General features: G+C 41.1%; 1 protein-coding gene across 2 annotated transcripts in view; it reads right to left on the reverse strand.

Moving 5' to 3' along the window:
- Positions 1-27000, reverse strand: part of rimbp2b (RIMS binding protein 2b) — a 91909-nt gene that overhangs the window by 31167 nt on the left and 33742 nt on the right. For both annotated transcript variants that reach the window (XM_088414707.1, XM_088414798.1), the window contains exons 4-7: positions 15961-16044; positions 10105-10194; positions 8273-8395; positions 4726-4830 (exon numbers count right to left, since the gene is read on the reverse strand). In XM_088414707.1, coding sequence (XP_088270833.1) covers positions 4726-4830; positions 8273-8395; positions 10105-10194; positions 15961-16044 — 402 coding nt within the window. The remainder of the gene's footprint in view (positions 1-4725; positions 4831-8272; positions 8396-10104; positions 10195-15960; positions 16045-27000) is intronic.

The following is a 27000-nucleotide window of genomic DNA, read 5'->3' on the forward strand; positions in this document are numbered from 1 at the left end:
AACATCATGACTATTCCAAGAATAACGTATAATAATTCTATTTTTTATCTATTCAGCAATGCTAAATTTGTTCTAGGTCAATTTCTAGGGTCAAAAAACAAGCAGGTTTTGAAACTCAGCCTGTGTCTTTTCAAACTGTAATAATGATCATAAACCTGAATTGGCTTGCGCAACAGATGAATAAGTGAAATGGAACTGATAAACTTCCATCATCCAATTTTCTGTAGCATTTATGGTGTTCAGGGTCATGGAGAGCTGAAGCCTGCCGGAGATGACAACGGGCGAAAGGCAGACGACAACTCCCAATCAATGTCACCCAATATCAAACACGTACTGTACAGCAGGACCGGCCGATTATTTTTGCCCCAGGAGCGAAATATCTGTGGAGTACAAACATTTTTAAATCCACCCTTTGTTTGAATAAGTAAATAGGATTGTTTTCAGACGCTGATATGTGTTATAGTTGGAAAATGAGAAAGTGAGGTTGTTTTAAACAAAACCTTATGGAATTTATGGAAATGTGAGAGGCTGCATAGGCTGTAACGGAAACAAAGAAACACTAGAGCACTTTTTGTATGAATATAAACAATATGAAACGCTCAGGATCTAAACACGGGAAAATGAATGTCGAAAAGACATTATATATTTATATATATATATATATATATATATATATATATATATATATATATATATATATATATATATACAGACAGCCCCCTGCTTACGAGCATCCTGATTTGCGAACATTCCGCCTTACGAGCGTGGATCAGGGAGAATTTTGTCCTCCGCTTACGAGCAAACCTCTCGTCTTGCGAGCATTCCGTCAAACCAGCCATTGAGTATGTAGAAATGTTCTCGCCTAACTGCGTCAATATATTCAACAGTTGCGTCATCTACAATCATTAATAGATACTTATGGCGGTAACGTGAACGCTATTGGTCTTACAATCTCACACTGACTGTCTCACTCACGGTGTCTAAATATATTACCATTTAAGTGTAGTGTTTGTACAGCTAAAGGGAAAAACAGCTGACATGAAATTAAATGTGCCGATTGCAGGACAAAGAATTGTCATTGGTTTAAATGTGTGTTTTTTTTTTTAATTAATTGTCAATACATTCCAACCGTTTAAAAAAAAGTGCGAATAATTATCAGTCAGTCAAGGAGACGCCAATATGCTATTGGTCGATTAAGGTCACCCGGTCTCACTCACGGAGATGCTATTGGCCGGCGTCACACGTCAATCACAGAAATGCCGATATGCTATTGGCCGAACGCCTTTATCTAGCTTGATGGGACAGGATGGAAGGAAGTAGACAAAATGAGTGAAAAACGGAATGTTTTGAAGACTTTGCAAACTTTATCTGTTAGACATAGCTTCTAAAATTACTAGCAGCGGTAAAGGAAGAAATAAGAGGATGATGTTTTAGTATCTCCGTGATTTGCACCATGACTGAAAGAGTTACTGTAACACTGTAAGACCAATAGCCTATATGCGTTGCCGTATTAACTCAAGAGGTTAATCTCTGCACCCTATTATGGGTGATGGTACAGCGCCAAACAATGGTTGCTAGACAAGATTGCATGTCAGGTTAGTCGGCGATCTCCCGATATGCATTGGGACAGCGTCATTGTTGCAATTTTGTGAGTTGTAACCAAAGGTGAACTGACGCTCGAACAAGCCATGTGTGTGCTGCCTAGTAAATGCAACACACACAACCACCTCTCCGCTTCCACCGTGCTCAATTCACGTCGGGAAAAACAGTTCACATGAAATTAAGTGTGCCGATTGCAGGACAAAAAATCGTCACAGATTTAAATGTGTTTTAATCAATAAGATGTCAATACATTCCAACCGTTTAAAAAAAAAGTGCAAATAATTATCAGTCAGTCAAGGAGACGCCAATATGCTATTGGTCGATTAAGGTCACCCGGTCTCACTCACGGAGATGCTATTGGCCGGTGTCACACGTCAATCACAGAAGTGCCGATATGCTATTGGCCGAACGCCTTATCTAGCTTGATGGCACAGCTGGTTGGGATGGAAGGAAGTAGAGAAAACCCTGACTGAAAAAGTTACTTTGACACTGTAAGACCAATAGCATATCTGATTTACCGTATTGACTTAGAGCATTCATCTCTGCTCATCTCTGCTTATCTCAGCACAAGTCACGTCTTTCCAAAGGTAAAAGTCATTTATCCTGTGTATTTGTTATTTAATGTAACTGTACAGTAGATTATGTCACTTAATATTAATTTATGTATACAGCGTGATGATTTTACCTAAGGCTTCTGCGCGCGTTGCACGCACTCACGAATTAACATGGGTTTGGATTGCCCGCTATACGAGCAATTCGAGATACGAGCGTAGCCGCTGAACGGATTAAGTTCGTAACCCGGGGGCCCACTGTATATATATATATATATATATATATATATATATATATATATATATATATATATATATATATATATATATATATGAATACATTATATTGAAAGTGAACTAAAAACAGAAATACTGAAACGGAATACCCAAATGTACCGGTAAATAGAAAACAAGAACCAGCAAGGCTGTAACTAAGCGAACCTGGGGCCAAAAACAAAACTCCGGGGCCACATAAACACAGTGGCTTAGAGAAGAAGCTAACCACTGTACTAGTAACAAAGATGCCCCTCCTCGACGAGAAACCAAAGCACCCCAAAAGAGTATGGTCGACAGTGGCCAAAGCGTTAGAGATTTTTGCAAAAAAATGTTTTCCTGTTTTTTTTTTTTCTTTTCCAAGCAACCTTCACTGGCCACTCAGAGTCTGAGATGAAATGCCTGGGTCTGCTGTACAGTATAAAGACAGCCATTCACGCTCGCTTTAGAAGTGTGTTTTGTGTGCATGCGTGCCACTTCACTACATTACATTCTGTTCACATTAGAAGTTGCATTTGTTTTTTCAATGTGAGCGACTAGATAATAAGATGTGATTTAACATGTAGTGTGAACTTAGCCAGAGTGTGGGCTTTAAAGTTTCTCCCGTGACAAGTGCACGCAAGCACAACTGCTGGAGAGGCAGTCCTCGTGGGCAGCCTGCCTTCTCCTCCCGCGGCCGCCCCGCCGGGGAAGTAGACTAGCGGGTTCGATTCTCCGTGTCAGACGCCGCCTTTGCTTAGTTCAATGGGCCGTCGGCACCTGCTTGCGTTATCACAAAATCCACTATCGGCACCTGCTTGTGTTATCACAAAATCGGCTGTTCTTCCTCAGTTACAAAAGTCTTTCAGACAAAAAATATATATTTGGGGGCAAATTGTGGCCATATTTTTGGTGGTGGAACTTTTGGCGCATCCCTGAAGTAAATCCAAGCAGTGAGAGTGATCCGTTGCAGCATCAGTAACAATGGCGAAAAAAAACTACATTACACTTGAAAATGATCCCGCAACTATATACGGCGTTACCATCAATTATCTTCCTTTGCCCTGTTGCTGCTTGATCATTATGATGACATGCAAACTCAAATTGTTCTTAGTTAGTTGACTGTTTTATCAGAGTCACCTGTGCTGTGCTTGACTCATCATTGTGCCATTGTAGCAACACATTTGGTTTATTTTGACTTCACCGCTAGACCATGCGGCAAAAATCGCTTTAGTTTTTGACCACCATCAGGAGTACGGATGAAAAAGGCGGACTCCTGTCTGAGCGTTCCATGTAATATAATTAGCAATTACAAGAGCTACCATTCGGTAACAAATAAATTTGATGTCATTTAATTGCATCTTACTTTTACATTTATAGTGTGTTTTTAAAACGAATAACTGTTGTGTTCATCAATAAACACTGACTGTCAATGCAGGAGGTCATTTATCAAGAAAAAAATAATTGCTAAAAAAAAAAAAAAAACTGGAATTGTGTAGCCCGTTGTGCTGTATTATCAAGTTGACGACTTTACGGGTATTTGCAAACCATCAGAGGATTAAAAAGGTGTCAGAAGAGATACTATTACTTTTAAGCACAGGGAACATCTGTTCAGAGAAAATATGAAAGCATCCGTTGATTTCACACTTTCATCAATCTATTTTGCAGGCAATTAATTTCGGAGAAGGCAAAGCGTCTGAAGGCAGATAAGGCAGTAATGAGCTTCTGCTAATGAGAGAAAACGCTGGCTGCAAGTGGCCCACTGTGAAGTCAGCGCAACACTACAGCAGCGACGCCGAGTTGCACACAGAAAGAACTGGTGACAATTCTTATCACGTTCACACTATCAACAATGTCAGCCTCTCCTCCACTGGCTTTGACATTAAAGTCGGCTCCAGTGCACAAAAAGAAAGGCCAAGTAGCAAAATGGCCCCGGCCAGCACTTTTGTATAAGCGGGCCTGGAAAAGGTGTCATAACTACTTTGCAGTGGGAGTGCACGATTTGCTTGTTTGTGACAGACAAGAGCGGCGGCCCTGAAATGTTACGGATAGGATTAGGTAGGGAAGAGAGAGCCGAGGGAGGGGGGCGCAGTGGACAGCTCCGGTTGTGCCAAGGATGACAAATTGTTGGAAAGATGCCCTGGCGAAAAAGCTCTTCCGGTTGACTTTCACGTTGTTTTGAACGCATCGCAGCCTTGGATAGCAGCAAAGCTCGTCCAACCTCACGGCTAACGCCTCATGGCTAACGCTGGCTCGGCGAATAATGAGGGCTGTCTGGAACGCCGCAGCCTTTACCTTTGAACAACCTGACTTCTCTTACCTTCTGAAGCAGGTCAATCTCCTGCTGCTTTGCATTGAGTACCGCCAAGGCCTGCTCATGCTCCAACTCAAGCTGCTGCCTCCGCTCCGCAGCCTCGCGCATATGCTGTCCGCAGGGGATGAGAGGTCGGAGAGCCGGGGAGGGGGTCGGGGTGGGGGCGGGTTGTATAGGGAGGGCATAAAGACGGCTGATGTTAGTGGTACTAAGAGCCAAGGCAAAGTGCTTCCCCGGTCTTCGCTATGCATTCCACTCAATCCAAGTGTTACATGCTGGCTCGCATCACGCACGTACAAGCTGGTTAACAGTGTACAGTGGACTGACCTGACTGAAGGACCAATATACTGTATGCAGTTTCTTCAGAAAATATGTGTGAATGCTGAGAGATGCTGTATCCGAGGCAGAACTCAAAAATAAGATCATCGAGAACCATAATGTGGGTTGTTACAACACGGCGTAGCAAATCCGTGTGAAAGAAGCGGAAGAATGATGTCAGAGTAGTCTTTCTGATGCAAAGTAATGGCACCCTTTTTTTTCGAGTACATTTGAACGCACTTGAACGTACGTATGAGATAAATGCTAAAAACGATTTTTATTTCCCCATAATACTATGGGGTATGCTCATCCACACCCTGTGCGTTATGGGAACACATGCATGTAGCCCAGAAGTATTTCGCGTAAAGGTTTAACCATACATTCTCATTTAATTTCTTAACAGTCATGATGGCCATCCATTGCTCTTTCGTTAGCCGATTGGTTCTTGCCATAACATGAAATCAAACAGTTGTCCAAAATATGACTTTCAACAATTGTTTGTCACGTTCTGGCTAGGTTTTTTCTGTTGTGGGTTTAGTTTGTGACTTTTTGGTATATTTTGCCTTTCAGTTCATGTTTGTTTCCCCATCTGCCTCTCCTCCCTGTCTCGTTAGCCTGATATCCTCCACCTGTTGCGCGCGCGTTCCTGCCCCTTGCATGTCAGCCAATCCAGTTCCCCTACCTCGTGTTCCCATCCAGCTGTTGTGCCTTTTCCCTAATTAGTCTTTGGGTATTTAAACCCCCTGTTTTGTCACACCAGTGTTGGGCCATTGCACATCCTACCTCATTGATGTTTCCTCCCCCCGCTGTTCCGATCACCCCGCGTATTCCTCAGTCACCCAATCGCAGTTCTCCATGAGCATGTTTTAGTTCTGGTTTGTTTGCTACTTTGTCCGGTTTTTGTTTATGATTGTTCCTGCCCTATTTTGTCATTAAACCTCCATTCTTGAGTTTACTCCCTCCTGGCTTCCTTCTGGGTACACCTTCTCGCAACCCCGCACTCCACGCCAGTGTTCAATATTACCCTGAGTTCTAACCAAAACAAGTGACTGTCTCAGCCCCATTGATAAGGCAAGAAATGTCATTTTTAACCTTGATAAGGCACATCAATGACACGAAAATCATTTCAGGTGCCTACTCCATAGAGAGAATTCCAAGAGTAAGAGAAGCAGGAAGCAGACCAAAGGGTGGATATTTAGCGGAAACTAGAATATAAAACATCTTTTCAATGATGTCACCATTGTTTTGGTTAAGTCCACAACTCCACGTCTTCATTCATAATTTTGATGCCTTCAGTGAGAATCTACAACATGAATGGTCATGAGAAAAAAAAAAAAAAAACATTGGATAAGAAGGTGTGTGTGTGTGTGTGTGAATATATTTGAACGTCTTTGCAGGCATATTCTAATGAGTTTACTCCACATGGATGAATGGATGGATAGATGTATGTATGTATGGATGGATGGGTAGCATTATTGTAAATCGCCTTCAGCATTGGGACAAGACATGAATTCCATAAGACTAGATATCGCACAAGATTGTGTCAACGAGAACCAGACGAGACGATATTTTTACAAAATTTGCAATATAAGGTAAAATAATGCTCTTTCCACTCAATATTTTTGGTTTTTAGAGAGAAGACACAAAATTGACAAGCTAGTGTGCAAATTTAAACTTAATTAGCATTCATTTGCAATCATAAAAGGAGACAAATTTGTCTTTGGTAAAATATTGGTGTATAAATATTACCACACAGGGGATTTGAAAGTAGTCAGAGCATCCTAAATTTCTTTTGTAAATCTGCAGCTATTGAGCATTTTGGTATTTGTATAAAAATTAATTACTTTTTATTGCTTGGTGAAAAATATTCTTAGGTCTGTGAGTCAATTTAGGCATCGCCTCGATATGACCCCGGGAACAATTTTAAAATAAAAATCTACTAAGGCCATCTTGTCGTCATATTATTTGGTACGGTAGAGTTTGTTTTGAAGTTCTCACCATGTTTAACGGCATTTTATGCAAGCATTTACAGGCAAGCGCATTCCTTTGTGTACCCCGTGGCAAAAACAAATGCCAGGAGAAAAAAAAATCTCATGGCGCGCGTGGACGAGAATTCTCGTGGCGTTCTAATCCCGTGAGAGCTCATCGTATGAGACCTCGTCCCATTACTACTTGCCTCTCAGCATTCACACAATAAAAATGTTGAGTTTTACATAGCTTTCCGCAATGACCTAAAGACCCACTAGCAATCATTTCAGGGCGTGGTACACCTTTTAAACAAGAAAGCTCATCTCTCAGCATATACACTCTTTATTACAGCAACCATGATGTGACAACAGTTCATACCAGGTGACCAGCAGCAGTAATAAGATCAATATTTGCACTGAGGTACGTATGGATGAGGATAAAAACACAGCAATACATATCAAGGCAAGTTTGCTTCCCCCTTTAAGTAACACAATGCCTGTCAGAAGACTCATTACTGGCTGTATAATTTGTACAGGTATCTTCATTGCAGAGATTGGTTACATAAAAAGGGTGAGCAAATTCCAAAGTGCGCCTCTTCGTCTGTGATTTTTCATAAGTGGACTCCATGGAGTTCAATATAGCTGTCATCCATTCATATGCCCCATCGAGTGAACGTTTGTGACACTATAGAGTGAAAGAAGCCAATGACACATGCGTGCCAGTAGAAGCTCAAGGATAATGCGTGTCGGTGACATTATCATCATGGGGGGTGACCCAGTCCTGCTATTCCACTCCGCCTCATGCATCAATCACATTCCACACAATTGTGATCTTATAGCCAGGTGAGCATTCATATGTCTGTAAGCATCCCACCGACGAAGAAGCATTCGGAATGGACTAAACGGCACTCTTTCCCGGAACGACATTGCTGCTATACCTTTTAACTCTAGCAAGGGAGAGGCAAGTGGGGAGCGGAGAAAGGGAACAAATGAAATATTGCAAAAGAAGGGAGAAACTCTGAGCTTCTACTCATTCACCGCTCCTGGTCAGACCTTCCGGCACGACACTAGGAGGCAACAGACATGTCAGGGACATTAGACCAGTATTCTTATTCTTCTTATTATTATGCCATTACACCAACGGAAGACAACAAGAAGAAGCTAGTTCAGCGCGTTCAGCAGTCGTGCTGACAGAACCGAGGGTTGGCTTGAATTGGGAACCTGAAGATGATGTTGTATACTCGTGGCCATGGAGCAGCATTTCTCACCTTGAGCACCTGCTCTAGGTTCTCCAGTTTGCCTTGGAGCTGGTTTCTCTCCCACAGGGCTAAATCTCTCTCCTGCGTCACAGCACCAAGCGTATCTTTGAGTAGGGCATACTCAGACGTCACCTGTGCGCCCAAAACAAAGCGAGAACAAAGGTTTGGTTACACTGCTATTGTCGGTTCTGTTTGTTATCCCTGGTAAAAATCAGTGCGTTAATCATGAGGATCATTTTTATTTTGGTCTTGGGATGAACTCACTGACTAATGCAGAATGAAATAGCTGTCGCTGCGTCTGTGTGTTTGAATAGATAATAACTTCCAAATATTACAAAACTGCATAACAAATGTGTTTGCATTTGCCCAAGAATTCCATCCAAGACATAACAATATAAAAAAGTGTTCTTTCTAACTCACAGCTTCTCTAGACGAAAAACTGACCGTGTTTACATGCAGTCAGTAACCCCCATGAAAGCTGAATGAGACCTCTTAGTCACCCCTTTTCTGACCCAAACATGTAAACACATTTGGGTTACCTCATTGGTTTCTGTTGTGCGCATGCTCTCGACGCAAGTGGTCTTTTAAGTACTTAAAATTTGCGGAGGGATGTCGATTATTTTCAGATGTGAGAGATCGGCGAATAAGCAGCCGCCGGTTTATGTTGCCACTTGCTAAGGAGCCTAATATGAATTCAATGAGTCCAGCGTCATGGGGTAAACAAATGAAACTCTGATGCAAAAAAGCGTCACACTTTTGGAGGAGCAAGAACGGACACCATTATTTTATTTGTGTGTGGGTAACATCAATATCATATGTGTTACTGACACTTGAAAATAAGAGGCGGAAATGACATCATGACTATCCATACGTATGTAAAAAAATCACATTTCTGAACGTAAACTTTGACGTGATCCGACAGGAACCCGATTACGACCGCATGTAAAAGTAGCCATTGGCAAGTGTTTGCTTCAAATTGTAAATATTCCTCAGTCCTCATGGAAAAGTAAATCGCAAACAAAAGCCAACGTGCAACAGCCGTCTGACCAACTCGCGGCCCAACCAACCTGAGACAATCATACGCCAATGGGTCACGGGGGAACCGAACAAGTTCATATGCGAAGTTTAATTCCCGACATGTTGTAATCAGTCCCAGGTGAGGTGCTCTTTGTTAGGTGTCTTGCTTCATTCAGAGGTAATGGCAATCACGCCACTTGTGTGTAATTAGGGCCCGCCAAGTGCTTTTCTCATAATCAGCCACAACGATAACATTTCAGAGATGGCTGCCTCAAGGGCTGACCCACAGTCCCGAGGACATCAGTAACCAGCATCTCATTTTTCCGCAACCCCAACAGCAACTATATGCCAATAAACTCGTTCATGTAATTGCCTTACTGTCCCTGCGGACAGAGCTTTTTTTTCTTGATTTGGTCGCTGACTTTTGCTGACAAAAGAGAGATGAATGGTTGTTATATAATCTGAGGATCCACTGGATGGGACAGAAACTATTATGCTGCACTCGGTGCCCGCCGGCCCTTATGCTTGGAGACCCTATAACAAAATCTACATTGAGCAAGGCAGATTTCTATTTATTTCTTTTAAATTAAAGCGGATGTGAAAAGCTTTCACAATCCCCTGAAGCAGTATAACATATTGCATATGTAAAACCGCTGTTTTTGGTCAAATCTGACTTGCAGTTATTTAGCAGTGTTTAAAATGGCTGCATGATTATTATTGGGCTTTTTTGGGAGGGGGAGACTCATATTTATGCATGCAAGTTAAACATTCTCCGTTCAAATCAGATATGACAGCAAGTGTGCATCTTCGAAGTCGCCTCTTACCCTCTCATATTCAGATGATTTGTGACTGCCGTTGAAAAACTGGAGGCTTAAGTGTGCGTTCTCCTGGAAAAGTTCTTGAAGCTCATTCTCCTAAGCAGAAAACAGCAAAAGAAAAAATACCGTAGGTTTAGACGACAGGCTTTAGACTGGCCAAATATGGTACACTGAATTCATATTAGTGCTGCATACTAGGCAGCATTTTCATGGAGAGCTCCGTTTTTTAGTATTCTAAATCACATTGTTATGTCAGAGAATGTTTTACTTTCTGACATAATAACTTTCAGAGGAAGGTTATCCAAGGTTGTGCCCGTGGGAATCTCCTTGCCCGCAGAGTCCTTGCATGAAGGATGATCTCTGAGTGTCTTTCACACATACGGTATGAAACATCTGGTGGGTTTTAAACCCTCATGTGGTTAATTATTTTTTTTTTAAATCCTAAACTTTCAATTTCCAATCGTTTTTTGGACTTGTTTTTGCAAAATACCATTGGAGACATGTTAAACTGTGAACTGTGATATGCTCACTGAAAGCAACTATTGTGCTGTGGAACAATTGTTGAGGCAAAGATGTTCTTTCTAAGAACAATAGTGTCTGGGCAGCAGTGAATTTGGGATTGTCAAGTGAGGGAAAATCACATTTATTTTTGGAGAAAGAACAAGGGTAAGTATAACACAAACAATGTTCATGTATGAGTATGTTTGTGAGTCAGAACCAGTTGGGCTGTACATGTATTGGTGGTGAATTGAACTGAGATGCAAAGAGGCCATTAAAAACAAATGCCAAATCCAATTTTTTTTTGATTGGAGAATGAAATATAACATCTTGTCACAGTTACTCATGCTCGGCTTAAAGGGCAACACGTGTGACATATGTGGAGGATGCACAGTGTCGTGTCAAGCAGGGTTTTTGAGAGCAACACTTGTATGGGAATGTTAAGCCAGCTAATGAAAATTCAATTAAACACTTCAGCATTTAGTCAGTGAAATGTAAGCAATGTATTAACACTTTTGTGGTTACTGTTTGCCTCTCATGTCAATATGTTAAATTTATCTTTTTTTTTTTTTTTTTTTTTCCAAATTGAGCCTTGGTAAAGCGTTTGGGACAACATGTAGTGTAGATGAAGCACAATTTACAATTTTACTAAAATGGCCAAACTTGTTTTTTTATTTTCTGGCATGTTTTTAGGGACTCACCGCATAAAAAGGAAATGAATCGCAAACACAGATTTTGGGTGAGAGTCTGAGCTTTAGCATCCAGTGAGGATAAGAAACCATGACTAAAACAAAGGCCCGGGGACAGCATTATGCATACGCTAGCATCCAAGATTTGCTTTCCTGTGAAATACGGAAACTCGATTTTGAATTTAGCTACATGAATTTAGCACGATACAGTATCGCCTCAATATCCAAATAACATTTACATGCTTCTTTTGAGCCACTGATTCCTCAATTTACACAATTTTCACGATAAATTCACAAAGACAATAATGACAAAAACCATAATAGTGTGAGATCAAGAGTATACGCCCTCCAGTGCTTTGACACAGTTGTAATCTTCCCATAATAAACATTTTGAAGGTACAATGCCAAAATGGTCATTGTTGTGAACATCCATGAGTCTTCGGGGATAACCCACTGTATGTATGTAAGACAACAACATTTGCGTAATGTATTGTTTTTATCCTTTATAGTCTGTATAATTACATGAATAATAAATGAGATGCAATTACAGTATATTGGTGGAGTTACTCCTTGTTGTTTATTGAAGTGTGGGTTATGTCTAGACATGGCCCGATTCAGCCTGGTGGACCACAGACGTGTGCTTAATGTCAACCGGACTGACAAATGACTCAGTGGTGCCATTTAACACACCAATAAAGTGAACGCTCCGCTCTCTCTTTCTTCCCTCACTTGCTGCAACAGCCTCATCTGCTGATGCTCTGTACAGGCATTAAAAAAACATTCTTATATAGTCATTGTCTTTATCCAAACGTCCAAGGGAGTCTGTCTCAGGTCTACCCTGCGAACCTTCTGACTGCAGCCAAACCTTCTTTGTTGTTCTTTGGCACACATTGTAAAACGTGATCCATCTTTAAGTGCAAGTGTGTTTGGTGCAAAATTATTAGCAGACCTTCATATATATTGGACTCAGAATCCGCAGAAAGAACTGTGAATCTTCAGACTGCATATTTGTGAGGCTAAAATCCATGCCATAAAGCTTATATAAGAGCTCTGCCAATCACACTTTTGACAGAAGGCGTCATGTTTGCAAACAGTTCCGTGTTGAGGCTAAGAGGAACAAGACAGCGGGCCTCCAACCCCAGATAGCAAACTCGACTGTGACAGCGGAGACACGCGGAACTCCCTCGACTGTTGACTCTTTGCTGTCTGCTTCTATTGATCTTTGATTAGCGCAGTACATATTCAAGTGTCACTTGTAAAGTTGCCATGGCTAGCGTTCAGACTCGGCTGATGGACCACAGTTGTAGGCTTAATTCCCATAAGGGTAGAGGTAGCAGATGGCATTGGCTGTGTTTACAGTCATTCACACATACAACATGTACACACAGTAACTCAACGTGTCTGAACAAACATGGCAACAGTACTTCATTCATCTTTTTTTATACTTCTGAAGTCCACATATTGCCAGAATTATAGCTAAACGTCATACATTTCCTCTAGGGATCAAATGGTGAAAAACAGAAATGCTCTCATTTTCAAGACTTGCTGTTGACCACAAAGTAAAAACACAAACTAGAGTCCGAGATCAACCTCTGGGCTAAATTATGGGAACTGGTACTGAAGAACACTATTGAGCAAGGCATCAAACCGTGACTGATTTGCTTTAACAGTAACGTATAACATAACAACATAATATAACATGACTGTAAACATGTAAACTGGCTTGGAGAGTAAACCTTGTTGCTCACATTTGTAGTATAAACAATGATGAACTGATCGACCTGACAATAATTGTGTCTGTACACGGTAACAGATACATATTAGAATTACCAGCTTCAGCAATGGAGGGGAGACTTCAAGGGTTGTGATGTATTAATATTACAGTCCTATTCGAGCAAGGGCAGGTGTCTATGTCTCATTATAATACACCAAAAATGTTTGCCTGCTTTTATCCTGAATTTCCCTTCATAAAAAGAGGCAATATTTTCCCAAAGAGGCGTTTCGTAACCTCAGTTTTTTGTAACAAGCGATGGTAGGTAGAGGGACAGGTGTAATAAAAAAAAAAAAAAAAAGTATTCATGCATGTATATACTGTATATATATATATATATATATATATATATATATATATATATATATATATATATATATATAAATGCATGAATACGTTTTTTTTTTTAAATTACACCTGTCCCTCTACCTACCATCTCTTGTTACAAAAAAATGAGGTAGCAGGCAATATATTAGACATCATTATTATTTTTTAATACATCAATGTCGGTATGAGGTATGAATTTAACTGGGGCAAAATCATGCAAGCATAATAAGAACACAAAATCATAAACAGAGAGGTGTAGATTCTGTCCAAGGAACAGATATTTACCAGAAGATTTAATAGTTATGGCCTACACCATACAACCAGGAGACAGGCAAGCATTGATTATTGGTGGTGTATACAGTATATGCTTCACTACATACTATGGGGGAAAAAAAATAACCGTGATTGGGCCATAGAGTAGTATTTGGGGATTGTTGCTGCACAAAACTGCATGACAGAAAAATGTTAATCGTTAATACCACTGGATACGATAAATAATCTGCGGGATGGGAAAATGAAGACGCGCCGGTTTTTTTGCTAAGGGCAGAGGCAACTGTATAAAAAAAAAAAAAAGCAAGAAAGGAACTTAAAAGCCCTATTTGTGTGTATAGGCATGGATTTCTAATGGAATATCATTAGATTTTATCTTATATATTTCATCTTCTAAATATGAAGATGACTGCATATATCTAGAGGTCACAGAGAAGGCTGATCGTCTACTTAATGCTGCCTGGGTTCATGTTGGAATTGTGTTGCGATGTGAAGTGCCACTGCATTTACAGTATTCCCATTGTTTGGAAAGAGAATTTTTGCAAATGACTGTATGTCCAACACACTTTAAGACAGTGCATAGAAACGATTGCAAGAGTAGAGAAAAACGGGACTTTTTTTTTCTTTTTCTTTAGATGAAACAGGAGTTGACAACGCTATCAAGTTGAAGCGCTCTCAGTCATGTTGGCTGCTCTTGTGTTTCTTGTGTTTGTGTGGCAGTACTCAAGGCTCAGTGTAGGAGGAGATAAGTGCTGTTCTGGAGAACAACCTGCCATTTCTGCAGGCCATTCGGGCGCAGTTTGTCCTTTGGGGGGGCGCTTCAGTTGGCCTCAGTGGGCTGACAATGGGCAGGAGGGGAAGTGCAGCTGTGGGCTGAGAACGTGAAAGGAGTGCTGTAAGGAAAATACTGCTAATGGAGTGTTTATTTGTGGCAAAGAACCACATAACAAAGAGGGCTCATCAAAAGAAGGGGGCTTGAGAATATGAAGAGATGATTTCATAAAGTGTTATTTAAATGACTGCTAAATATCCCCCAGTTTTGCACGCTAAAATACTCCGACTTCATCAAGTTAAAGAAAATGAACTTTCTTGTGTGGGCCTTTTCATATCAGCAGTCAAACCATTGAATATTGACTTCTACTATAGATGTAAACAACTGCGGTGAACTCAACAAGGCTGTTGGGAGCAAACTTTTAAGATCCACTACTGGAGCATTAAAGCAACAGGTAGTCTCCTACTCTCCTAAACTCCAACATAAAACGTCTAAGCCAAATACACTTTATCCACCGTGTATTATAAAATATTAAGCACAGAGAACTCTTTTATATCTATCTGACTCATGGGGTTGACATTACTGCAGAGGTGAAACCCCCAAGATCACATTGTGTTTATTATGTTGTGGTGGAAAACATTCCTCACTGTAAAATTCCTCTCAGTAAAAGCTGTCCAACTAAGAAAGGTATATAAAATCAAAGCGCATCAAAATTGTGTTGCGCAATCTACAATCTCAAAACCATCCAACATTAAAAAAAAGAGAAAGAAATTGCCAAATCTGCAATAAGCATTCATTTTCATACATCCATCAATTTCTTGCATAATGTCTCACTTTTCTTCATCCATCTTTCATCTTGATTACTTTTATCCTGTCTTCAAAAGCTTGGTTTGAGCTTGACGCATCTGCAAAATCCGCCCGTCAAATGACGTTATTTCGGCAACCACGCGGACCACATTTTCCGCAACACGTATTTTCCGGAATTTCTTTATGAGCAGAAAACACGGTGGACGAACTTATGCTTATGGAAGTTCGCCGGGATAAACACCTTTATGATTCGTCTGAAAAGTAATACCGTGATCTAAATACTGCGCATGCAGGTTTTGTTGTAGAGGAGTTTTACTGTATATTTATGGAGCAACCCTCCAGAGAAAAATTCTACCAGTTTCCTTTGAGTCTGAAAGACATTTTATTCATACCATGTCCTTCAAGACACATAGAAAGTAAAATATTAAAATATGTATCGATGACATCTGTGACCGTACAGCATACACTATTGTTTTGCAAGCAGTGGCCTACATTTACTGAGCACAAAACACAACAATAAGAAACGCAGAAAACTGCATTGCATACAGCTTGTCTGGGGCATAACCTCACACACTTTGAGCTAATTGCTAATATTAGTCACTTTCTGTCATCACCTGAGAATCACGCGATCATTACATGACCGTGAAGTTCATCTCATCGGAGGGCTTTTTAAAAGCCTTGAATGTCTCCTTTTTTTTAAGGCTGCATGCGGTGCATTCTTCACTTACCAAAGTCTGACATGTTTGATTTTTTTTCTTCACCTCAGCCTCAAGCGCTTCACGCTCCTTTCTCTTGGCGCCGATTTCGGTCTCCTAGAAGTCGAAAGAAAAAAATATATCAGAGGGAATCCGAGGGTCAATAAGAAAAAAAAGACTTCAGAAAGAATGGAGATTAAGGGCAATGTGAAATACAACCAAACAAGTGCTATATGATGCAAAATTCTAAATGCACATTTTGCTCACGTTTATTTTGCGTGATTTATTTACCACCACATGGTTAGTATGAGGGCCTTATGTATGAAGGTCTCCCCTGTCACCTCGGCAGACATAAAGGCACCAAGCGAGACGGCAACTAAAATCCCCTGTTGAATTCATTTCATCAAGTGTTGGCGAGAGCTAAAGTGAAATGTCGTTCACCTCTTCCCACAACATAAATCTGCTTCACTTTCATATGGATGATGACTTCCCTAGTCTGTGTCAGCACCATATGCTTTCCTCTAGAGTAGGCAGCAAAAAAAGGGATGTTTCCATCAAACATGACTGAGTGTTCAATCCTGCTCTAAGGGGGCCACATGCACACAAATTCCAATAAATTTCAATGGAAGGCTCCTGCATCTGCTAGTGGAGGCTACATTCAATAAAACCAAAGGAGTACTGGGGTCAGAGAACAGGGCAAGGGGGACATATGAGCTTTAACCCTTTAACGCTCTATAATGCTGAGGGATTTCTCTTCAGGCGTCAAACAGCAGAATAGACAGTCGATTCTTTTAGGACGCTATCAGTCCTAAGTGCGGTCGCGCAAGTTCACGGATACACAAATGGACTCGTGTTTTCTATTGTTTTACGTTGCGGACTTGGGAATTGGACAATGCAAGGCAACGGGGCCAACGCATGATGGACTTGTGAGGATTAAGCCTCGGGAAGTGCGGAATGAAAAATCGCGGTTATGGACCTGAATTAAATCTAACTTGAATTAAACTTAAATGCAAAATACAGTCGTTAGCCTGACAGATGTTCCTACAACTCAGCGGGATTATAAACAGCTGAACAACACAATCTAATCAAAAGTACCCATGTGTACACCACAAGGCGCCATTATATTGAAACTAAATGACGGAGAATTACACGGTGCCTCCACAGACAGACAGCTTGTCATCTCCCATGTGGGCTGCCATTCCAAAGTGAACAGTTTCCACAACCAGACGGCCTCATCATCATACCAATGTGCACGCTGAATCTCGTACTCACAAATACATCCACAAACACGCAGCGCTCGGGCATTTGGAGACACCATTGTTCCAAACACATTTGCCAATGCTCAATTAAAATACCCTCTGATGAAAGATTCAAATGGATGCCATTGTGAGTAATGAGCTCTCGCCTAAGTGAGGAGGCGTTTGCTGCGCGGCAGATGAAGATGAATGAGGAAGACCATCTCCTTAAACTGGATCAAACTGGCACTAATGCAAATAAGGTAACCAGTGAGATTGTACAGTAGTCTTTCCGTACACGGTGAAGTTCAGTTTATCAGAGGCACATTTCTTCACTTTTTTAAACATGTTTGGTTGCAGTGATAGCTTTAGAAAATGAATGGATAATGGAGGATAATCACTAAGTGACCAAACACAAGGCTTGCAGGTGGTTTGAGTTTGTAATATGCACGTGCACATTTTTGTTTTTCAATTGGTTGAAGTCATCAGAAATGTAGATGTTTGCAAAGGATAGTGAGAAAAATGTCTTTCTTGCTTCCAAATCTCTACTCTGACTAAAATGCAAAGAAGCATTTCATCAAATTGCGGTTTGGGTACTAACATTTTAGCAATGACTAATGAACTCAGGAGGGCTTCCCCATGCCAATATCGGCCTCTTCTGATCTTCTGTAGCTGTGAAAGCGTGGTACATAAGCACAGGCAAGCAGGGGGAACCTCATTACACACAATTTGCCTGGCTCTTTCATCTCCTGTTGTGTTCAATATGCATAGTGTGGAAGAAAAAAAGGTAAATAATCCTGCCCGGGACTTTCATTTTTTACGTTCTTGTATTTGTTCATGTTGTATATGTTTTATATAGATAGATAGATTCATTTGTTCACTCTAAATATGAAGGCAAATCCTGGTGCTTGCGTCCAACAATTCAGGTGAGATATTTTGAAGCACGAGACCATTAAGGAGGGTAGCAAAGGGTCTACGAATGCCGAGTTGGCACTCTGTAAACTGGATCTTCAATGGAGGATTCCCCTGTTACTCACTAATACGCGTCGCCAGCTCCACTCAATCTTTAGTCACGTCTAACTGCTGACTATACAGCATACAACGCTGGGTCAGACACAACAGTCAGGTCCACAATAAGTCAACGGTCACTTGTGGTTTGAGATCATTTCAAATGGCAGAGTATGTTACGTAACCTCTGCAGCTTAGGACTGGGTGTGCAGCCACAGATGCTAACACTCCACTAATGCTTCGGTGTCTATGCGTGTGTGTGTGTGTGCGAGCGTGGGTGTGTCAGAGTGTGTGTACATCCTGAGGACTGACTGATACAGAGATATAAAGGTAGATAAGACCAGTATTCCCTCTAAACTGCGTGCCTGTGCAATGGCGCACTGCTCGCACATTCCCAGCGCACAAGAAAATCTATGCCGTGCACAAAACAAAATGCAATATCAACCTATTAAATAATATCTAATATTAGACCTCATCTTATCTGATTAACTACACCAGTAATATTGTTTTCTGTACCATTTTGCATTGTGACAGCGAGTGACACGTATCCAGCCAGTCATATGATAAGTTTCACTTACACTATTCATCCAATCAAATGCGGTGACAGAAACGTTCCCTGCATATACACCCCGTGCAGGTTAGCTAGCTAACAACAATGCGGAGTTAAGAGACGCAAATGCTTACCCCTTTTCCTGGCGAAACGAACGTGCAGCCACACATCCGCTTACCACAGCCAAAGTAAAAACGAAATGCGCTTCTTTTAAGATGGAATATCTTTTTCACAACTTCTGGCTTGTTCATTGCCATGGTGACAAGTGCAATATACATTACATTGTCATGTGTAAAACACGTATAATAACAAACAAAAACAAAAAACAAACAAAAATAGTTATTGATTTGTTTGGCAACCCCGGCTACATGCAGACAAGACCTTCGTCCAGGGCCGCAGCTAGGCAGCTGGATTTACTCAGCGCCCCCCTCCTTCCTTGCTCATTAATGACAAAATGTGAGTTATGTGATATAGGTCAATTTGAGAGCGAAATCAGATATGCACACCGCCACTCACTGGGCGCATGTCTGAAGTTGCTCACCTTGGTCCAAAGCCTGCCCAGAGAGTTTGTGTGAATGCTCAGACGCATAGAAAATTAGAGGGAACATTGGATAAGACCACTCAGAAATAAATAAAAGACAGAGATATAAAGGTAGACAAGACCACTAAGAAATTAATCAATCATATTTTTCTCTTGAGTACAAATCGACATTTAAATTTGAATTCATTTGAAGGATTAATATAGACCAAAAATATATTTTGCCTAACTTCTGGGATAGAGTCATCTGAATATGTTATTGGATATCTAATTCTAAAATCAAATGAGCTGCGTATCATTTTGAGATTGAAATCTTTAATCGTTGCATTTTACAGCTATACCTTTGCCTCAAGAACAGTAGCTATATGTTTGCAAACGCGTACAGACCAACAGGCAAGAAAGAAAAAGCAAGACAGAATGACGTGACTGCATAAAAACAGTAAACAGATTCATGATCATGAGCAGTAGACATAAATATAAAGAGACAAAATCCAAAAATGGGTTGCAGGCAGGACTTACTGTCAAGCTATGCAGCAGTCTGTCATGAGAACAAGACTATTGCATATTAAACATCCCGCAACAGCAGGCAGACAAGTATCCTTGTTTATTCTTTCTCTCCTTTGCCCCTTTTCTTTCTAAATGCCCACTGCCGCTATCAGCAGGATGTGACCTCTTTGAGCCGCCGTACGCACGACCTGACTACTGATGTCTTATGACTCTATCACACTTCAACAAGACAGCTCATATGCAGAGGAGGCAAAAGAACAAGAGCAGCTTTAGGGAGAAAAGAAAAGTAGATAGTGGACGTGTAGGATGAAACGCAGCTGTGCCACAGATATAAAAGGCCTTGACAATTCAAAAAGAAGGTAGAAAATCAGAGCAAAAAGGATGAACTGGGATCTAATCTTACGACTGTGGGAAGTTGAAGTTGGAATAGAGCACTAATTTGAAAGAACAGCGTGAACATGGGGTTCTCCAGGGAGAGGACTGCAAATCTGATAATCCCACTGAACCAACACCAAGATGCCAGATGAGCCTTTGCCTTAATAAAGGAACCGAAACAGTGACTCACAATGCCAAAGCCGACCGTTACAAAGGCATGCGAGGCTGAATTAGACTGGGTCTTACGACAAATGTGTCTATGTAGTGCTTGAGCAAATTTAATGTGATAAAACACAAAGAGGGAGCTCTTGACGGGGGAAATAGCTGCATGTATTTGTTAATTTTTGCTGCTGTGACTGTTTTGCTGACAGAAGGTCCACTGAGAGCTGTTGACTATTGCTTCTGCAGCCAAGCAAATGTTGGGAGCCCAATGCTGCACTGCTGCCCACACAGGCAAGATTACTCATCCTCAGTTGGACTCTCAGGCCAAGCTTCTGCAGATGGTCATTAAGTTCACCGGGTAATCTTCATCCCCCCTGACAGGGCACTAAACTGCACTTGTTATAAAACTCGAATCACCTCGGCAAGCTTTAATGGTGGCCGATGGCTGGATAAAACCCAGTTGACAAAACATCGGTTGGGCTGAGAACGTTTGACTTGTTGGGAAGCATATTTATCTCTTTTTGGATCGAAAATTTTAGTATTGGCTTTCCACATAACAAGTGCAATTCTCACAGTCCCACATATGGTACAGATTTTATACCATAGAAACATCTCTAAAGCAGTATTGCATAAAACCACATCCTACTCGCAGTATTTAAGCTAAGCGATGGCACACCCCTGTTAATGAGATAACTAAGTGGTCGTGCCATGTTGAACTTTGACATGTTATCACCATCTGAGTGAAATTTCAGCACCCTAGTGCCTCGTTTCACCGATTTCCCTTTGATGTGAAATGCCTTTGACGAAAAGATCAAAGGATTGAACAAAATATCGAACATGGGTTAAAGCGGTTTGATGACACCAGTGCCAATAAACTGCACGTAATGAACTACATCCAAGCCTCAGTGCCAGATAAATCTCTCTCAGAGATTTCAATAAATCGCTCAACAAAATATTCCATCATATTTTGCGGTCATTACCAAAAGGTTAATGGAACGTGGCACATGACAAATGAATAATAAATGAGGACGCTCCATAGGTCAGATGAAAGAGCAATCGGCCCAGCCACATGTTGAGAATACGATATTGTGACATATTATTCAACAATAAATACAATACACTTCATAGATTCATTACTTTTTTGGGAAAAAAAAAAAACTCAGCAGTGATGTGGACAGTAAAAAGGAGCATCCACGTTTTCCTTCTGTCATAACTAGCTCACCCAAACCTCTGTGATGCTCAGGCGGAGGCCAGCACAGAAAGACAGTCTCCGAAACATGCTATGATCAAATTAATTCACAGCAAAGCAGCCTGCTTGGACCGCAACCAGATAAGCTGATTATTACACACACACACACCCACGCACATTCACTGACACTTTCATCCAAACACACACACACACACACACGCTGCCCTATTCTTTCTGATCCAGAGTTATCACAATGCCCAATCACTGACCTGTGGAACGTTGAGCCGGATAATTATAAGTTAGGCATAATTATACAAACAAGGGAGCCAGAGCTGATTGTTTTTCATTTGATAATAACGATAGTAATGATCATTTAGAAAACAGTCCAACAACTTGATTACCACCTTTGATGTCAATGTCAACATGTGACCCGAATTTGCCAAGGTACACCCAGCCCTTTTTCCTCAGCGTAAACTTCCTACGTGTTGAGGAGGCCTTTGCAAACCCAAACTGATTATTTACCATCTTCCCACACTCGGAAAACACCGTCTGTTGTCATCAGCTTCTGGTGGCTCGTCACCCACTTTGAAGCCGTGCCAGAGCCAAAGACTTACAGTATGTTGCTCCATCCTGCGGAGGGGAACAACTGGATTCAGGAGGTGGCTGCTCTCTATTGCCTCTGCATTCATTAAGTACACTTCAACAGCTGCTGACTACCGTAATTAGTGTGCTCTCCAGATGGTGAACCCAAAATACAGCAAGCACACCTTGGCTTTGCATTTCTTTATGTTTCCAAGCATGAATGTGGAACCTAACTTTGACATTGGACGCTTTAAGCTGCCTACAAAGGTTTGCCCAAGGTTGAATGAAGGGCATGGAAAAGACCCAGTGCATGACCTAATAGGATACCTCTGTGTAAAACGATAACAAATCCCCACAGTTTCACCATTCGAGTGTGGGTAAATAAACCCTATAGGTCGCAAAAGGGGAGGCAGGTGGTACCCAGGGGGAGATAAAGAGTAATGCTTTTGCCCCATGGGAAGATTGGCGCAATCGCAACAGAAAATAGATCTCTCCACTTTCCATCTGGAACGAGACAAACTCATGCTTCCAAAACACAGGCCTCCATACCAGGTCACTTCAAAACCACTTTGGTCATTCAAATATTTACTGTAAGTACTCAGATTGATTGGCATGTATGCCGTGGGGTTTATTTGGCTTTAGATGTTTCACCATACTGTAGTATGAACTTATCAACATTCCTTGAAATGAAAAAGGACTGTTTCTCTCAAAGAACATTTTTAGTGTATTTGTATTATTGAGTAATAACTTTTAATGTTTTATTGGTATGATGCCATTTTCTCTTATGTTTTTGTGATTATTGCACTGGAGCTTGATTTAGGGTTAAAAATAGAAGGATTTTCCCTTCTAAGCATAACGTTTGTTTAGAAGAATCACAAATTAAAGTTTTCTTAAATATTTCAGCCCTACACAGGGGTTTATACAGCTTATGAAAGCACTATTAATGTTGTGTTTATTGCAACAGGTGAGGTCTTTTCCAGGGAGCCCCTTGGTTTTTAGAATAAAACGATGCCCAAGCTGTAGTTTCCATATGCTAGAAGAGTGTGGCTACGCAGTCGAAGAGTGGAGTACTACCGGACTGGCCTGCCAACAGTCCAGACCTGTCATCCATTAAAAATGGGTGCGTGCAGCATTATAAAGCCAAAAGAATGAGAATGCAAAAACCTGAATGTTGAGCAGCTCATGTCCATCATGTAAGAATGTGAGTGAATTCCACTTCAAAAGCTTCAGCAATTAGTGTTCTCAGTTTCCAAAGTTTTGATGTAACACAGTAGTGAAAATGCATGCACCCCATTTTGATTTGGATTTTGTAGTTATATAAAATTATACAAAAGGGGCAACACTATCACACACCTTTGCTGCGTTGCTTCTGTTAATGTGACAGGGTTTGTCATATCGCATGCAGAAGGATCAGAGTTTTCACAGGAAGTGGATGGTTTGTCTGGGAGTGATAGAATCCAGCATTATCATATAAACAGTGTGGGGCAGAAAGCTGCTGCTTCATGAATGTCAATAAACTCGCTTTTCCTCATCCGGGGATCAGTCACAGGCTGCAAGGACTTATGCACATAGAGGCTGATTAACTGCAGAAAAATAAACACTCCATGTCAATCACTTCTCTCGTTCCTGGGGGGTTTCTGGGGCTAACTCATCTTTTCTAATGATTTGCTTTTGTTTTGTTACAATTGATAAATGTCAGTCCAAAAGGTACAAGTTGGGATCTGGGTTCAAAGTCAAAATGGACCAAACACTTGCAAGTAAGCTAAGGTACGGAAAGAAGACTTTTTTGCAAGGTGATTATACAAAGTATTTCTAAAAATGAGAATTGGGTGCACAAGTTTGAATCCCTTTTAGATTTTACCTCATTCACAAAGCATCACTCATTCCATGAGGCATTCCTCCATTTCGAATGATGTAAACAGCAGCTGTCCTCTTATCAAAGAAGGTGCAACAACATGCAAGGCTTCAAGGGGGGGAAGAGGGGGAACCGAGGAGTTTCTTCACACATTTACACAGTCTCTTTATTTTATAGTGGGAGAAAACCTCGGTTTTGAGTCTTTGAATTAAGACCGAATCTTTTTTGCCCCCTACTTGAAATGAAGATCAAATGGTGTGCCTCATTCTTCTGCATGCACTTAGGGAGGGATGTCAAGCGAGGGTGACCAAGACATTTCATTTCCTTGCTCAAAAAGACAATAAAGACCCAAACAAATAATTAAATGTGCCATAGAAAAAGACAACAATTTTGTGATATTCTAGCATTAGAAACACTGGAGAGTGGGTGTCTAATACTTAAACATCTCAACATAGGCTGGTTTTCCTCCATTTTGTATGCTGCTTATCCTCATTAGGGTCATGAATGTTGGGTGAGAAAAGCATTTATGACCTAGAAAGTGCAGACAGTGGTTGGTCACCGGTTTGTCTGTGACCAGGATTACACAAGAAATATGTGAAGTAACATTTTGCAATTTTATGTGGCAGGGCATTGTTTTCAGATTAAGAGATTACCTTGCAGTGAAAATGAGGTCAAAGTAGTTCAATAATGTCAAAATCAGTTTTCGGCAAAGACTTCGCTTTCAAACTCATTCTTTTTTATGTCCCACTGCAAAAATAGAATAAACTGGAGGCCAGCATATCAAGCCTGATCCAGTCAAATGCTCTTCATGCACAAATGGCTTCGATGTGAGCCTTGCATTGCTTCCAATTGCGTTATAACATTGGTATGTGTTTTTTTGTCCTATTCTTTGGTCTTTAACAGAAAGGTATTTCACATCAAAGGGACAGCATTGAAAGAAGACACTAGGGAGCTGAAACTTCACCAAGATGGTGAAAACATGAAACATGATACGACTACCTTTTTATCCCTCTAAAATGCCCTGAGAACGATTTGATGAAAATGACCCAAAACGGTCCAAATACTGCTCAGTGGTTAAAGTCCAATTTTGTTCACGACCTATACGAACATGACAACCAATGCCGTTGAGCTGGTACTGGATATATATATGTACATAGAGTTGGCCATCCATCTGTGCACTGCACCTATTGCACTTCAAAGTCTGTGAACCATTGTGTGGTACCTATAATTGATTTGTTAATTAATGCAAGTGAATTTGTACAGTGCTGTGAAAATTTGACTAATGACCTTGCATGATGTAAATTGCTTTCCATAATTATTAAGTCACAATGTGCATTATCGTTACATAAAGGCTGATAGATGTATATGCTAACTGTGTCAGATGATGAATGCTTCTCATTGAGCACAGTAGGTCAGACAAAAATATTGAGACCGAATGCCCTACTATCTTGCTGTGATGCTATATCCCATTACAGATAAAACCAAGACGACAAGCTTCTCCACACTATCGGCAAGATGTACTGAGCGAATGCACTTTACTTGCATGAGTACCGACATGTCAAACTATGAAATAGCAAAACAGCTCCACTTCTTTTGCTGCTCTTACATAATGTACACCAACTCAGCATCCTTGCATAAACATCCCCAGGTAGTTGAATTTGGTCAATAAATCTTTTTGATACAAAACAGACAGAAGCCAAAATTTCACTTGGTGCTAGAGAATTTCACATGTATTGTGAAATCATCATGACGATCGCAATGTCTGAAATATATATTATCAGCCGAAACGAATAATTTTAAGGATCTTCAGAAGCTGCCGAAATTACAAGATCACATGGAGCATCCAATCCAATCTTGTATTCACAGTGGAGCGCTGCTGACAACTAAGGGCAGATCATCCTCTCTTCTTGCACTGGCCTCCACTGACCTGTCTTCACACTCCAGCAAACAGAGAGCACGCCAACAGCAACACATGCACGCATTTACTGACTGTCGAAAACATGACTGCAGCAATTTGCTATGCGCACATATCACACCGCACCGTGCTTTCTGCTTTAAAAAGATATGAAAGGGGGATCAAGGCAAAACAGGCGAAGATGAAGAAGGGGGGAGGGGAGCTGAGAGGGAGAGTGATTGGTAACTGGCTGTCATTCTGGCCCGGTGGCCCTGTAGCTGATGCACACAGTTGCGTAATGGCTCTGCATGCATTCAGTAAGAAGTAATGCAAACAGGGCTCGAGCACATGTAGCCGAAGAGAGCACTCAGGCCTTGTGGGGAAGCAAAATGATTTCTATGCGCACATGCATGCGCAGGATGACGCAGCCATGTTTTGACACAGCCTGCTAAAAATAGCTATTTCTTAAAACGAGGGGAGATAAAAAAAACGGCAGTAAAATTCAGACTGGCGTGAGGCAGAGAGATCAAGCATTTTTGGGTGGAGAGCCCAGCTATAAAAAGAAGATTCACCATTCCAAATCAAATCGCACAATCACATATCCCACCTGGCATGCGCGCGTGTTTGCATATGTGTGTGTTTGTGTGGGAGGGTGGGGGGCATGTACCTCGCCTCACAGCTGCAATCACACATGCACACACACAGACACACACATAATGAATTAAAGCAATTAAGAATCTGCATGAGCAATTTTGCAGATCTCTTATGTAATGCTTGGCCTGTGGGGCTGTGTGATGGGAGATGGCGGCAGACAGGCCTGTTGTGTTTGCTGCTACGCATACATGGCCATTAATCACGCTCAGGCTCTTTGCTCTTTTTCTATTTCCAGAGAACGAAAGCCTGACGGCAGCCGACCGACGGCACTGCAGCGGCATGTGCAGGACGGAATTCGGCATCACTGCAAATGTCACACAATGTTAGCTCGCTGAATGGCGGGCGGCTAGCAGGGACAGACTCGAGAAAACCTATAAATGACACTAAATTGGTGAAGGGTGCCGTGTTTTGAACTACCTAGTTCAACTACAGGAAGCAAAAAATACACACAATTAAAAAAAAAAAAAAAATCCTGGGAATACTGATGAGTACTTGTATAACCCAGCACATAGCATAGGCACAGA

The sequence above is a fragment of the Hippichthys cyanospilos genome, chromosome 1 (genome assembly GCF_059441005.1).
Source record: "Hippichthys cyanospilos isolate Australia breed blue-spotted pipefish chromosome 1, RoL_Hcya_1.0, whole genome shotgun sequence".
Classification (NCBI taxonomy): Eukaryota; Metazoa; Chordata; class Actinopteri; order Syngnathiformes; family Syngnathidae; genus Hippichthys; species Hippichthys cyanospilos.